General features: G+C 38.6%; 1 protein-coding gene across 1 annotated transcript in view; it reads right to left on the bottom strand.

Annotated features, from left to right (window-relative positions):
- The window catches only part of PTEN (phosphatase and tensin homolog), a 77,085-nt gene that overhangs the window by 44,138 nt on the left and 17,462 nt on the right, over window positions 1-15,485 (bottom strand). Inside the window, exons 2-3 of the mRNA XM_048505234.1 lie at window positions 12,699-12,783; window positions 2,232-2,276 (exon numbers count right to left, since the gene is read on the bottom strand). Coding sequence (XP_048361191.1) covers window positions 2,232-2,276; window positions 12,699-12,783 — 130 coding nt within the window. The remainder of the gene's footprint in view (window positions 1-2,231; window positions 2,277-12,698; window positions 12,784-15,485) is intronic.

The raw sequence follows: 15,485 nt of genomic DNA, 5'->3' as shown, positions 1-15,485 counted from the left end.
GCCACATCGGCCGACATGGGCACGGTGTTAGACGCGGTGGCCGTAGTGGCGGCTGCATGCTCCTTTCTTTTTCCCCCGGCTTTGTTCTTAGCGGGTGGGTTTTTGCCAGTCTGAAGGTTTAGCAGTCTGGCAACGGAGGATCTGGTGGCCTTTGCGGCAGATTTAGCAAACTGCGGCCTGCGAGGCGAAAAGGAGCCGTCCGCCATTTTGAGAGAGTTTTGGTGGGAATAATCTGTGAGGGGAAAATTTAGCGGATTGCTAGTGAGTCTGTAGACTCCTGAGTTTGCCTACACCTACCGTTCCTGGTATTAGTAAAGGAAACAGATACCACAAAGAGAAGAATGAGATAGATGAGAGAAGATAAAGAGAAATAGCGGAGCCACTCCCTACTTAGGCAGGAAAGTAACTGGTTCTAACTTAGAGGAGGAGCCAGGGACAGGAAGTTGAAAATTTAGACCTGCCTCCCTAACTGAAGGTTGAGAAACACCCAGCTAAGATGGACTCCGCCCGCAGGAGAACTTGCTAAATGCTCCACCCCCTGCAGAGGCAGAATTAATACTGAGGGGATGTGACCTTGAGGACCTTCACAGGAAGTGACATTAAAGAATTCTGATTGGTTCTGCCTCCCTGCAAATAGTGAAGAGCATATCTCTTGCAAGATGTCTCCCACCCCCAGTAGAATAGCTATTAATTAGTGGGAAACATTTTGGTTTGATAACTGATACAACAGACTCAATCAACAATCTGGTGGTGGCCGAAAGTGTTGTCAAGTCATAGCTGACATATGGTGACCCTAAAGAGTTTTCAGAGGTGGTTTGCCATCATCTGCTTCTGCACAATGACCCTGTTTTCTTTGGAGGTATCCCATCCAAATATCAAGGGCCAGCCCAAGATCTAACAAGATCAATCTAGCCTGGGTCATCCAGGTCAGAGCAAAAGTCAGACTACTCAACTCAAATTTGAAGATAACATCAGGCTTTATTTGGGTAGAATCAAATGATGCTGGGAGAGACTTGAAATAGTTTTAAAATCAGTCTTACAAGCAAAACCATATGGTGACCATCTACTTTCCAGGTGCTTCTGGCTCCCTGCAAGCTGCTAAAATGTAGGAAATGTAGGAAGGAATAGGAAAGACTGACTCCATCAGTACAGAATTGTGATAAATAGAAGCTGTTTGCTGGGCTCTTCTCTGCCTCAGACATAAAAGAAAAAACTGACTAGAAGCTGACCTTATCTGGACGCAATTCATACTTTGCATAGATGACCAGCTGAGTAACTTTTTAAAGCATGTAGTCACAAAATAGTTAATTCTGTGAACCAAAGCAAACTTATAATAAGCCAATAAAGGCCTTCATTCATTCATAATTTGATCTCTAGACTTCGAGATGAAAAATGATCATCAGCTTCACCCACAAGGTCCCTAATTACAAATAGTAATTAGAACAGAATAAGTAGTAGCCAGGGTCAAGCAGTCCCCATACTACACCCAGAGAAAACTTCAGGCAAGGGACTGCATGTTGTCAAAACAATGAAATCAAGTTATTGGGAGATAATCCAGTATATTACATTTCAAGTTATTAATGTCAGAAATTCGAACTGCTCAACTGTTTTGCGTTCTGCAATCGTGCAAGAGTTACAATGTCTGCCACTGCAATAAATTTAGGAAATTTTGTGAACTTGCAAGATAAATTTAAAATGTTTCTTCAGCTTCAGCATGCTATAGCAAAAGATTTCAGATAAAATTGCTGGCTCATGCAACATGTGTATATCCTTCCAAAAACTGATGAAACTGCAGGTAACACATAATTCATTACATCTTTCTTACTTCTCTCCCTGGTTTATTTGAAGCCTGAGTATTCTTGACAAACCCGAGAATATTACAATCACCCCTCCAAAAATATTATTGTGACAAAATTATGAATAGCACACATCAAAACTGTCATAAAATCATATATAATAATTTTGGATCAATGTAAAGATGCTAGCGAACAATAGATACAGGGTTGATTCTAGATGGGGGCTTTAGACTGAGGTTTGGCCAAGCCACTTAAAGTAGACCAATATTAATCTGCATTAGCATACTCTTTCTCTCCAAATAATTGAACAAAGTATCCGAATATTTAACACAGTACAATATATCAAAAATCTACCTTAAGACAAAGTGAAAAATTGGACAGGGAAACATAGCTACAGTCAGTAAATACCAGAAGGTAGATAAAAATCATACTTACAGATTGTATATCTTGTAATGGTTTTTATGTTTTGAATCCAAAAACCTTGAAAAAAATGAACACCATTATTTTAATTTTCTGTTCAATGAAAGCATATATATCACTACTTGAACTCTGATTTGATGTTTTAGAAACAGAAATGTATCATGTACTACTACTGCTAAAATTCTCTGCATTAAGTTTACTTCTGTTTGGAGTGGACAAATCCTCTCTTGTTTTTGTCTGGCTAGATAGAAGGTGGTAATCCTACTCATATACACTTAAAAAATAATATACAACTGGGTAGCTAATTGCTAAATATAAAAAAATTGTTATGAAATAGGCATAGGAAGCATAGAAAACGTGGACTATGCAGCAATTAAGGAACTATATTATCAGCAATATGCCCCAGAAATGCAAATTCAGAATACCATCATTACCTAATCGTACTGGCCGCAAGCATTTTGTACCACAATAGCCTGCTTACATAGGAGGCAAAATTCTTGTGAAAGTTGTGATCAGTAATATGATAGTAAATGAACCAAACAAACCAAAGACATTTAATGAAAGTTGCAGCAGAGTTTCACAAACTGGTTGAGCTCGCTGATGACAGCATTTTGAGAAATGACACCGTCACAAAGCGGCTGCCATGGAAGGAGACACTTGAGTATTTTTTTCTCCAAGTGCAAAAGAAAGAGAGAACACATCTAAGCTTACATTTCAGGGAGCAAGTATACTTTCCCCCAGTTCTCCCCTACCATTATTATTTAAAAAACTAAATTTCAAGCACAATTGGGGTGGCACATCAAGCACTTATGTTTTAATCAATGTATTTGTTGTAAGCCACCCTGAGCCTGCCATGGGGAAAGGTGGCCTACAAATAAAAAAATAAAATAAAACATTACATGTTTAGGAGAAAATGGAAGATTTTAATTATAAAAGGAAGGCAAAACTGTTTAGCTTACTAGCACCAGCCATAGTCTTTGTAGGATTGGGATGATGGTAGATCAGTGGTTCCCAACCTGAGGTACATGTACCCCCAAGTGTATGTATCACGAATGGGCCACTCTCAAAATCGCCGTTACTAAAAATATTATTTTTAACCTGTCACCGGTCACTGTTTACCGCCAAGCCTTGGGCCACCAATATGATGTACTGGTCACTGGCCCACCAAACACCTCCTTTTCTACACTCCCCTTTGACTGAAGGAGTAATCAACAGAGCCTCTGACAAAAAAAAATGGAGGGTTTTGGCTTAACTGCAGACATACACCACCCCTTGTAGGCACACAGAAATTAAACTGGCACTTTTGGTAACGTGAAAACCAGATTTAACTTTATTATTTACAGAAATGAACTGGCTTCTCAGATGGCACTGTAGAGGAGGGGTTTTCATACAGCGATGCGGTTTTAGGATAGTTAGAGCTTTTACTTTCTTACAGGTTTTCTCAAAGCAGTTTCACTGACACAGACTTTGGTCATTAACACACAGTGGTGGCCCACTGAGGGGTACTTTCCCCTCTTACTCAAAGTCTTCAGCTTCTAAGCAACTAGTACACTCCACTGTCCCACACTGCCAGCTGGAGCCATTTAGAGGACTCACATGGCTCCTCAGCCTTCCTCTCCTCTCACTAGTCCCCTATTTGGGTTTCACAACCCCTCTGGACTTCACTCCCCAGACTGGATGGAACTGTGTACTGAGAGCAGATACACACTCTGGCCTTGGATGCTTAAGCTGTGGGTCACCTTCCCACAGACTCTTAGGATCCCACCTCAGCTTAACAAAGCATTTCACTGCTCAAAGAGCTCTTGCTGACAAAGTCAGACTTCTCTTCAGATCAAGATCCAAATGATTCAGATTTCAAGTGTGTCCCTCTGACAGGCTTTCTCCTGTTTATATATAACCAGCACTTCTAGCTCCCCCTACCTGAGGCTCTAGGCGAACTGCGCCTCTTGCCAGCCAATCAGGTGGTATCTCCATATAAGAAGAGTGCTTACACATTTCTGGCTGTTGCTAAGGCCAGCTAATCTGCACCTTAACACACACCAACCCTTCAATGTGGGCTAGTTCGTCACAGTATGCACCAGAACATTTTGGGGGTACGCATATATATGGAGGGAAAAGGTATATTAACGTCAACATTATATGACAAAATATGTCAAAAAGTAATGAAATTAATTCAGCGTTATGAATGGCAATGCGGATTTCCTTTGTTATTTGACTTTGAGAAAAGCCTACTTCCCTAGCTTTGTTATTCTGGCAAGCATGCCTCTGCAGTGAGAATGCGCCTCTTCATAGACCCTCACTCTCCTCCGCTTCATGAACCCTGGAGTGCAGACTGCCATTGCACAGTGAGGCAGCAGTTCGGCATCTTCTCTTCAAACTTCAGTTTTTGTCATTGTTTTAAGTTTAAATTAAATGTTTCAATTCCTGCATTATCAGATATAGATCAGTAGTTGAAAACCGGCACAGTAAAAAGGCTGAAACATAATGGGGAAAGTGACCAGTCACCAAAAACTTCATAGGACATGTTTAATATTTCAGTTCAAAACAGGGAAGAGTTCTTCAGTTCTTCTTCAGTTCTTCAAGCAGGCAAAAAGAGAAAAACTGTAATGAATACATGACATATGGTTTTTTTGTACCTAGAAGATGAGGCCTTCCCTAATCCCCAATATGTAGTGGGGTGGGGAAGTATTATCCAATGGTAGCATGAAACTTTCTTTACTCATACAGCATTTACAAAGAAAACATGCCATCTGTACAAACATGGAACTTTTTTCAATACCTCGAGAAACAACAGAATATGAATATGAAATTGTACTTGTCATTTACCAAAGAAAATTAAAATGCAATTAAAGCTTCCGATTGTTAAAGTTGCCGTCGTACGTCGCGTTATAAGAATTTGCGCAGCCGCGTCATCAGGTTCCCGCCCTAAAGGCTTAGTCGATGCAGTTCAGTATATGCTTGGAGAAGAACAAGTGCAGAAATTGAACACTATCTCACTTTTGAATAATACAGTATCTTGAAGAATTCAGGATATGTCTGATAATGTTGAGGAAACTAACAGGTAGAATCAAAAATAGTAAATTCCTTGCCATTCAAATTGATGAAAGCGCATATGTTGCTAATTTCTCTTTTTCCCCTTGTTACTGCAAGGTATTTGAAAGGCAGTGAAATGAAGAAAACCTTTTGCTTTGTATTCCTCTATCAGAGTTCACAAGAGGTGAGGATATATTTAATGCTATTTTTATTTCAAAGAAAAGGACATTAATTGGTCTGTTGTGGACTATGCATTGATGAAGACAAGTCTATGTCAGGTTGGAGTCACTGCTGCCTCCACAGGCGAAACCTGGCATCTGAACACCTTCCTAACGAATTACAAGTTGCTCTTAATGATGCTGTTAGTGGTTAATTTTATAAAGTCGAAGTCCACAAAGTCAATGATTTTCAAAGCTGAGTTGTGCGGAGATTATGAGTCTTCATTCACAAAGAAGTAAGGTAGCTCTCTCATGGAAATGTCCTTACCTGGCTATTTGAACTTAGAGATGAGGTCCAGTTTTGTTTTGTTGTTTTTTGAAGACCATCCGTTCCAATTTGCTTCCATGTTCCATGACTGTGATTGGGTTCAGACTCTTGCACACGTATCAAATATTTCCTTACAAATAAACAAGCTAAAATTTGGCACTGCAAATTCCTCAATAACTACCCTGTTTCCCCGAAAACAAGACCTACCCCAAAAAGAAGCCCTAGCATGATTTTTCAGGATTTTGGAGGATGCTTGAAATATAAGCCCTACTCCAAAAATAAGTTACAGATTCCTCGGTGCAGCTGATCTGGTCACATGGGGGGGGGCGCAAAAATCCATGAAAAAAATACATCCCCTGAAAATAAGCCCTTAACACATCTCTTGGAACAAAAATTAATATAAGACCCTGTCTTATTTTCGGGGAAACACAGTATCTTCAAAGTTTCAGGCAAAACTGAATATTTGATTTAGAAAATAGATTTTTGAAGGTTGGTGTAGTAAAAAAGGGCCTCCTGAGGTATCCAAAATTTTGCACAGTTCCCTATATGACAGTGATGGTGAACCTTTTTGAGACTGAGTTCCCAAATTGCAACCCAAAACCCACTTATTTATCACAAAGTGCCAACTTGGCAATTTAACCTGAATACTGAGGTTTTAGTTTAGAAAAAACGGTTGGCTCCGTGGCATGTGTTACTTAGGAGTTAGCTTGATGGTAGTGGTGGCTTTGCTTTGAAGCAATCATGCAACTCTTCCAATGGGATTCCACTTGACTCCCGGAAGAGAAGGATTGGTCAGAAGCAAAACCCACTACCAGCAATCAAGCTTACTCCCAGGTAAAGGGTTGTGCTTTAGTTCTTCGCATGAAAATCAGTGGGGTTTAACAGTGCTTAACAGGGTTACCTACACTGCTTTCCCAAAACTAGGTCTTAGGTTTAATGCTAATAATCGAGCCCAGCGGCTCAGGCCAGCCTAGATGTGGGGGGGGGGGCACTCTGTGCGTGCCCACAGAGAGGGCTCTGAGTGCCACCTCTGGCACCCGTGCCATAGGTTCGCCATCACTGCTATATGAGAATGAACCACAACTCTCCCAGGGAATGAGCAAGAAAATAATTGAACACTTGAAAGGCCTAAAATCATCTTTTGAGAAGCACTTCTCAAAACCTGGAGAAGAGAACTGTTGGATTGCAAATCCCTTTGAAGAAGAATACTTCCAAGAATACTTATCAATCAAGGAAAAAGAGAAGTTGATCAAACTTTCTACTGATACTACTGTAAAAACTGAATTCAAGAGAAAAAATCCCTTATTAACTTCTGGGCAGACATCAGCACAGACTATGAACAACTTTCTAACAAAGCACTTAAATTTCTGTTGCCAATTACAAATATGGAGTTGGTAGAGTTTTTTCTTCATATACCTTAATTAAAAATAAATTTGATAGTAAACTAAACACAGTTCCAGATTTAAGACTGTATCTTACATCAGTTGAATTTGATTTTTTTTAAAAAGGACTCAAAATAAGCTCAAGGATTGCATTGAACATTTGTTGGGTGTTTTGCAAATATCAAAACATATTAAAAGTTTTTCATTGTTAATAAATTAAAATTTTAAAATGCGATAGATTTATTACTGCAATGAAGTTTAATGAAGTTCCAGATTTAATATTGCATCTTGCATCAGCGGAACCTGATTTCAAAAAACTGCCTCAAAATGAGCTTAAGCATGGCATGGAACATTTACTGTGTTTTTATAAATGTCAAAATATATTAAAGATCTCAAGTATTAATAAATTAAATGTAAAAAATTAATGTATTAATTATTGCAATGTAGTTTTTATGTTAACTAAGTATTAACTTGAGCTCATTGTAACTTTTGAATTTTGAGTGTAAATATATACATACTGTTTCTTCATCTTATTATTCCATTGCTTTTAATTCCACTATTCTGCCATTTATGTGCAATTACAACATATAAATTTGAAATAACAGCAACTGTATTTATTATAAACATTTTGCTAAAGTGGGTACAATTCAGAAAAATGGGTTGTCAAGTGGTACACGAGTGAAAAAACGTGACCCACTTTGCTAGAGGAATCTAGTTCAGGACAATACTGGAGAAGGAAGAGGAGAGCAAGCATATAAATAAACAATCTCTCACTACTCCTCATGTTTACTCTGACTTCTCATAGTAGAATCACAGAGTTGGAACAGGCCACACAAGTCATCTACTCCAACCCCTGCTCAATGAAGGATCAACCTAACACATACTTGATGAAGGTCTGTCCAGCCACTGCTTGAAGACTGATACAAAGGGGAAGCTCACCACCTCGCAGCCTAATCCCTCTGCTGAACTATTCTCAAGTCCTTCTGGCTTTCCACATACAGACCAAGTGAAGCCTCCAGAACTGCACACACCACTCCAGGTGCAACCTAACCAAAAGAAAAAATAACAAGGACCCTCGTTACAACTTGTTGATACAACCTTGGCAAGACCACTACTAGTTTCTGAAGTTTCTGGTTCTCCACAATTAATGCTCATATTCAGCTTACAGTCCAACCATACCCTTAGTTCTTGTTCACACACAGTGATACACAAAAATATCTCCCCTATCCAGTATACATGCTTCTCATTTTTGCTAATTGCAAGGAAAAAATTGTTACCTAGATGTAGAACTATGCGCTTGTAACGGTTGAACTGCATCTTGTTCAAATCTGCCCACTTTTCCAGCGCATTCAGATCTCGTTGAATTCTATCTTCATTTTCTGGGGTACTCACTATTCATCCCAATTTGGTAACATCTGCAAATTTAATGAGTAGTTCCTCCACCGCTTCATCCCAGATCATTTAGAAAAAAACTGAAAGCGCTCAGGGCCCCAATCGAGCCCAAGTAATTTTAATTGGACACCTCACACCTCAATCAGTTGGAAAACTTTACTGGCAACTAAGTGAAGAAGCCTCTATCCCCATCCTTCTCCTGTCGTTCCAAAGTAGTTTTAAGTAAACTTTTCACCCTAAAACTAAGATAATTCCAGCCAAGCTTCTGGAATTACCTTCTGAAGTGCCTCTATTGCCCCAGCTTTTTTTGACAAGCTTAGCTCTCCCCACCTCCACTCCACTAATTCCATACTTTCACAACCTCTACATCCTCTCACAATATGCATTCATGTCACCTTTAGTACATTTTGAAGAGAACTGGAAATGCGGAACAGGACAGGGAGAAGGACAGAGAGATTTCAGAGAAAAAGAGAAAGGGAAATGATTATGAAAATTGACAAAAGAAACAAAAGAAATAAAGAAGGAAATGTGAATATGATGAAGGAAGACAAAGAAATAAACCTGAAAAAGAGTAAGCAAGGAGTGTGAAAGGGATCAGGAAAGGGGCAGCAGGCACCATGCTAGAGACCAGCAAGTTACATCAGTATGCACAGTCACTGATGTTATGTATAGTTGTCAATACAAGTTAAACACTTGGGATTTAAAAAAAAAGATATACATTTTTAAACCACAAAACATTATTATTTCTGAGAATTGTGTTAGCTGAAAAGTCGAGCAACAATTTATTCTTCCATACTGGCATCGCACTAATCAATGCACCTAACTGTCAGCATTCCCCCATCGGTGGCTCTTTACATCCAGATACTTGAAAATCAGCTGAACAACCTATCTCCGTGGTCTGACCTTTCTAAAACCCTGAGTTTCCAGGTTTGCAGAAAGTTCGAACTCTCAAAAAATATACTGGGGTGTTAAAAAAAACCCTCACAAAATGATAAAACAGATGTTCCCAGATGTTCCCAATGGCTGTTGCTATGTAACCACAATGGTATAGTCAGATTTCACGCCTTTGTTTCTGTCAGTAAAAGACAAAGAGAGGGGGCAGGGCCCTTTCCAGGGCTATTTTAGCATTTGAAGGAAGACTCATTGGAGCCAGGCCTGGCAGCAACCACTGCTCAAGTTCTTACCAAGTGGTTTGCATGGCTCTCCCAGGCCTGACTATCCCACAAAAAAAAAAGCCAGTATTTCGTACTGGTCATCTAGGAGACTGGTCATCTAGGAGACTCAGCCTGAATGTCCACTTTGCTGTGGTTGCTCACTGATTGGCCTTGGGTTTGTTGCACATATTCAGCCTCAGCTACCTCACAAAATTGTTGTGATTATAGAATAAAGGTTAGGAAAATGATGTAAGTTGCTTAGTGTCCCCATTGTGGAGAAAGGCAGGCTATAAAAGAAATAACAAATGTATCTAAAATGGGTGGCAAAAGTAGGTAGGTAGGTAAACTGATGCTGGATAAGAGAAAGAAGCAAGGAAAGATGAGGATATATAGAGAAAGAGTGGTTGAACACCAGTAGTGTTCGGACTTGGAGAAAAACTGCACTTGCCTTCACTCCAAGCACTCAGTGTGCTCCCTCCCAGCTACCCACTCTTTCTGTCTTAGAAGCAGCAGCATATCCCTGTTTCTCATGGATATTCTGATAATACTGTGCTCATCAATATGCAAGAATTACCATAAGGGAATAGCATTAATTACTTTTCAAGTCCATTTTAAAACTGCAAAAACTATAAGTCAAACTGTCTCCCAGTTCCCAACACTACGTTATCAACTTGTTCTTTAAATGTGTGTATTAGCCCTATCTATTGATCAAATGAACATTAAGATCTTAGGCACAATATTTAACGTCTTCAATATCTGGCTCCAAATCTTCCATCTCTGTTATTTCCTTATATTCACTAACTGAAGGTATGTACCGTCAAGTCAGCTTCTATGACCGTTTCGTGCCTTCGAAAACCTGCCCCTATTTGGTTGCTATCATTAATTTTAAAACTTATTCACAAACCATGACCACAGTCTCACCTTTTTCTCCAAATAGCCTCTAATTCATATCCTTTTACCATTATCAAGCCCTATCCTGTCAAAGTGTTACACAGTGAACATTCTGGGCAGCAGCCAAGTTACTTTTGTGTTCTGAACTGTCCTGGCACGTTGACACCACTGAAGTGCTGCGAGTGAAGTAACTGAAACAAAAATAGGAGGCTTCATTTCAGAATTCACTGGTTTTCTTCTTACGATACTCATAACCAAGTATGCTCTAGTAATCATCTTGTTTTAATCCTCTTGAACTTGAAGCTCCAAAAAGGTCTTCTACGCTATTGCCAGTCAGAGAACAAAAAATAATCTAGGAGTTAAATTACTTCCATCAATCAGCAACTACTTAACTCAGCACATTCTACATCATAATGCATTTTCCTGTATGAAAAATATACTGTTTTATTTCAAACCAATATGTATGCATCTCAATTGCACACCCATTTAGCCATGGTAACATTTGCCATTTTTACATTTAACCTGAACATCCTAGTTTTCTAGAACCAAAGACAAATGTTTTCAGTCTAGTTATCCAACACTGTTTCACATACACGTGTGTACATTTAGAAGATTTAGAAACCATTTTGCCTGTAACTGGGTGCAGTTGCTGGTCTTGTTGCCTCAGGCAAAAATCAGCTGCCCCAAGGATACCTCCTCCTTCTGCTATGATAGTATTATTCCTTTACAGGCTGAAAGTAGCCCTGTGGCATGATCACAGCTCTCCTCAGTTCCTGAGAGATATTACAGTTGCAATTGCAAGATGGCACTACAGAGGAGTACTGGGCTAGTTGGGAGGGAGATCCAGGAAAGGAGGGTGTGGCTGCCAGGTTTAGAAGACCATTTGAAAAGCTGATCTAGAGAACAAAAATAGTCGTTTATAAATTCCAGCTAGCAACCTTGTTGGCAGTTTTACAAAGTTAATGATGGCTTATCCCTGGAGAGGATCTGGATTCTCCAGGTTAGAGTTGAGGATGAATAAGGAGGGTTAAAATGACAAGCTTGTACTGCTTGCGTAAATACACTAGACTTTTGAATGAATTACTTGCACTAAAATAAGATCTTTCCAGATCAGGCTCACTACATTTCACACTATATGAAAGAACCAACTGCAGCACTTTACCTTCGAATATTTTAGTATATTTTTACAGTTATCATAAAACAATTAATATGGGCAATATACATGGCAGTAGGTTCACATATTCTGTACCGGGGCTTTACCAGACTGACATAGGGCAGACATCTGTACCATGAAAATATACTGAAAGATTATCTTAAACTTGATAATTATCTCACTACCTCTATTTCCACATGGAAAAGTATGACAACCATGAATACTGAAAAACCACCATCAAAATACTATATTCCAACCAACACCAAATTAAGAAAATATATAGCACTGTAATGGCTACTTCATTACCATTTAGCATGTATTTGTGTAAAATGAAAGACAGTTGCTTGAATTGATAGTTTTTTGAAAAGAAATACAAAGACAAACATGTACTGCACACCTTGTATCCAAAAAATACCCTTATATACAAATTTATTCCCAAACAAAGTTCATGCTTGCCTACTGTCTTTGTGCAAAACTGAACCCAGCTCACGAAAAGGCAACAATGTTCTCCTTCAGGGTGGATGCAGGGAGGCATGTGTTCAGAGTGTCGAGCTGGGATTTATTTATTTATTTATTTTTATATTTCTACCCTGCCCATCGCTAAAGAGCTCAGGGCGGCGTACAACACAGGTAAAACCTATAAATTAAAAGCAACGATAAATACTAGCTCTAAAATACAATAAAACCCAAAACAGATAAAAGATGGCGACATCAACCGGGCTTGAATCCTTCCCCTGCCATGAAAACTTGATTAACTTGGGCCATTCACACAATCTCAGGCTAGCCTATCTCACAGGATTGGTGTGAAGATAAAATGGAGGAGAATAATTTAGGCCACCTTCGGCCCATTAAAAAGAAAGGTGGGGTACAGAGGAAGAAAGGTGGGGTACAGATGAATTCTCTCTTGTATACCATTTGCATAGTACTGATCTGTGGACTAAACAATGCAAAAGATTAAGCCACTAGGGCAAAAGTGCATGCAAATTCTTACCTCACAACATCATCAATGTTGTTTCTGTATACTCCTTCAAGCCGTTCCGCAGGAAATCCCATTGCAATTATGTTTGGGTAAATGTCTGAACATTCAAGTTAGGGAAACATTCAGAATATTGTATACACTATTAAATGCGTTAGTAAATCCATAACTGTACAGACTTAAATTTTAAAAGGAAGTTTTACAGAAGTTTAAATGATCTCAGTCCATGCAATTAACGGCAACTATTTTTATGTTAATCTGTTATTTTTCTAAAAGTTCCTAAGTTAAACTGAATAGATTGGAAAAAATCTGAATAGATACAATTAAACATTAAAAGAACAGACTACAGTACATTTTTGCAGGCAAGAATTTTGTGTTTTGAAAGTACATTCTGACAATAAGAAATTATACCTACTAAAGCAACAATCAAGCTAAGGTTGTGCACAACGGATGTGGAGAAAATGGCTTCAAACTGTAGATAAAAGTGTATGTTCATGCTGATACTGAAGACGAGCACCATGAGCACACTCATGTCCACTTTGTAGTGTGATGGGAACTGAGTTAGAGGTTATACATTCAAATTTAAACTGTATACATTTCCAGACGTTTCTGGGCCGACCTTGAAGTATCAGAGAGTTTATTGTCACACATCCCAAGATCAGATGCAACATTTCGGAGACCACATATTTATTAAACCCCACATTAATACTTGAAGCATCAATAACACCATTATTTGGGTTATTTCTGCACCATTTCTTCAGAACCCTGTTCACGGCACCTTACAATTAAAACCATGTCACAACATTCCTTAAAAAATAAAATTATATACTGAACCAGTCAAATCTTACAACTGTACATTTACTGCTTCATTCATTTTAAGAGAGTTTGTGTACAAATTGTTTCAATGGATTGTACGGAACACAAAACAGATCCAAATTCATATTCCTGAACATATCTTCCTACACACCTATCCTTCAAAGGGAGGAACTGCTCTCCTGGACTTCCACAATCAAAACAGCTGCAAAAGGGGGCAAAAACATACAGGGTACAAAGGGCCTTACACTACTCCCAGCATGATTTTTTAAAGTGATTCTCTGGAAAATTCATTTGCTGACCTTGCCTAGAACAGTCATGTAAAATATCAACTCTGGCCAGTACTGCTCCACTATGCAATCTACATATTTACCATCTAATGATGAATACATACAGCATCATAGTAAACACTACTTTCCCTATCTCTCATATTTTGCCACATTTGGCAGCCATTATTTTACTCTTGCACAAGAGACAAACCTTTAACAACCAGATACATTATTTTCAGAACTCTTGAAGTCACAGGAGAAAAATGGTCCAGATGTCCTTCTGACAAAACACAGAAATTTGGGGAAAACTGAAATAAACATAAGAATTATTTGAGGAAGTATATATTTTTTTAAAATGCATGATTATCGATTTAGTATATAAAATTATACATTTGGCCTGTCTATGAAAATACTAATATACTCAACAATTGTACAGTTTGGCTTGATTTTATTTTTCACACAGCTCAAAATCCTTTATCTTTTTACACAATGGGGAAAAAGTGGACCTTTCAATAAATAGTAAAGATAGCAACCTACGTCCTGTACTGTAGATAGTGAATTGTGGAGGTAGGCTGATATCAGACTAGGGCCCCTTCCATACATGCAGAATAATGTACATTCAATCCACTTTCACAACTGTTTGAAAGTGAATTTTGCTGTTCCGCACAGTAAAATCCAGCTTCAAGGTACTTTGAAAGTGGATTGAAGTGGATTATTTTGCATGTGTGGAAGGGGCCTAGGATCTGGGAGACTCAGGTTCAAATTTCCACTCTACCATTTAAACTTCCTGAGAGATCTTGGGTCAGTCTCACTTACAGCTTAATCAACCACAGAGGGTTGTTGTAAGGATAGAAGAAGAGTGAACAATGTAAGCTGTTTTTGAATCACATGGGCAAAACACATATGTGTCCTAGTTCTCATCTGAGCAACAGAGAAAAAAATAAAAGTCGGAAACAATGCACATAAATTTTGTAGTAAAGAACAGTTATTTGATAGAAATTATTTCATACTTTCGTATGGATATCTAGCAGCATAACTGATACTCAGTTTTACACCACCAGCAGTGCTATACACACACAGGATATTAATTGTGGAGAAAATTACTCCTAGGTAAACAATAAACATATCCTTGAAAATACACAACAATTACTATGTTGTAGACTGGTTTATGTAAAATTTTCACAACACACATTGAGTAGATAACCTATTTTAATCTGTAAGGAGGTACGTTTCACTAATACCAAAAGAAGCTATTTCACAGGAACTACTTTTCAGCTCTCGGATATCTTTTTTAATCAAAAAAATTCAAATAAGTCCTTGGGGGAAAATCACCCCAGTTCCCCCTCTACCTAAACAGTATATTATAGAACTTTTCAGCCTTCAGTTTCCAGTAACTTTTGAGATTACTATGCATGCCAGAGAAAATTGACTTTTTTTCCTATGCAGAGAAATAAAACCCATGATCAAGCATCACCACTGTAGCACAAAGGGTCAATCATGAGTTTTTCACTATTCCCTGTGCATAGAGGTCATAAACCAGGTTCATACCCACATTACTACTGAACACCATCGCAGTTACCATGATTTGTGACTCATAATTTTACTCCTGCAAGTGTTTATCCAGACCCTCCTGTTTCCCAGATGACTGAAAGAGCTACATAAACCACTAGAGAAAGGGTTTACTAAACACATTTTCCTCCGCAACCTCTGTAGGTGGAAT

The sequence above is a fragment of the Sphaerodactylus townsendi genome, linkage group LG08, assembly GCF_021028975.2.
Source record: "Sphaerodactylus townsendi isolate TG3544 linkage group LG08, MPM_Stown_v2.3, whole genome shotgun sequence".
Classification (NCBI taxonomy): Eukaryota; Metazoa; Chordata; class Lepidosauria; order Squamata; family Sphaerodactylidae; genus Sphaerodactylus; species Sphaerodactylus townsendi.
This window is presented reverse-complemented; position numbering and strand designations above follow the sequence as displayed.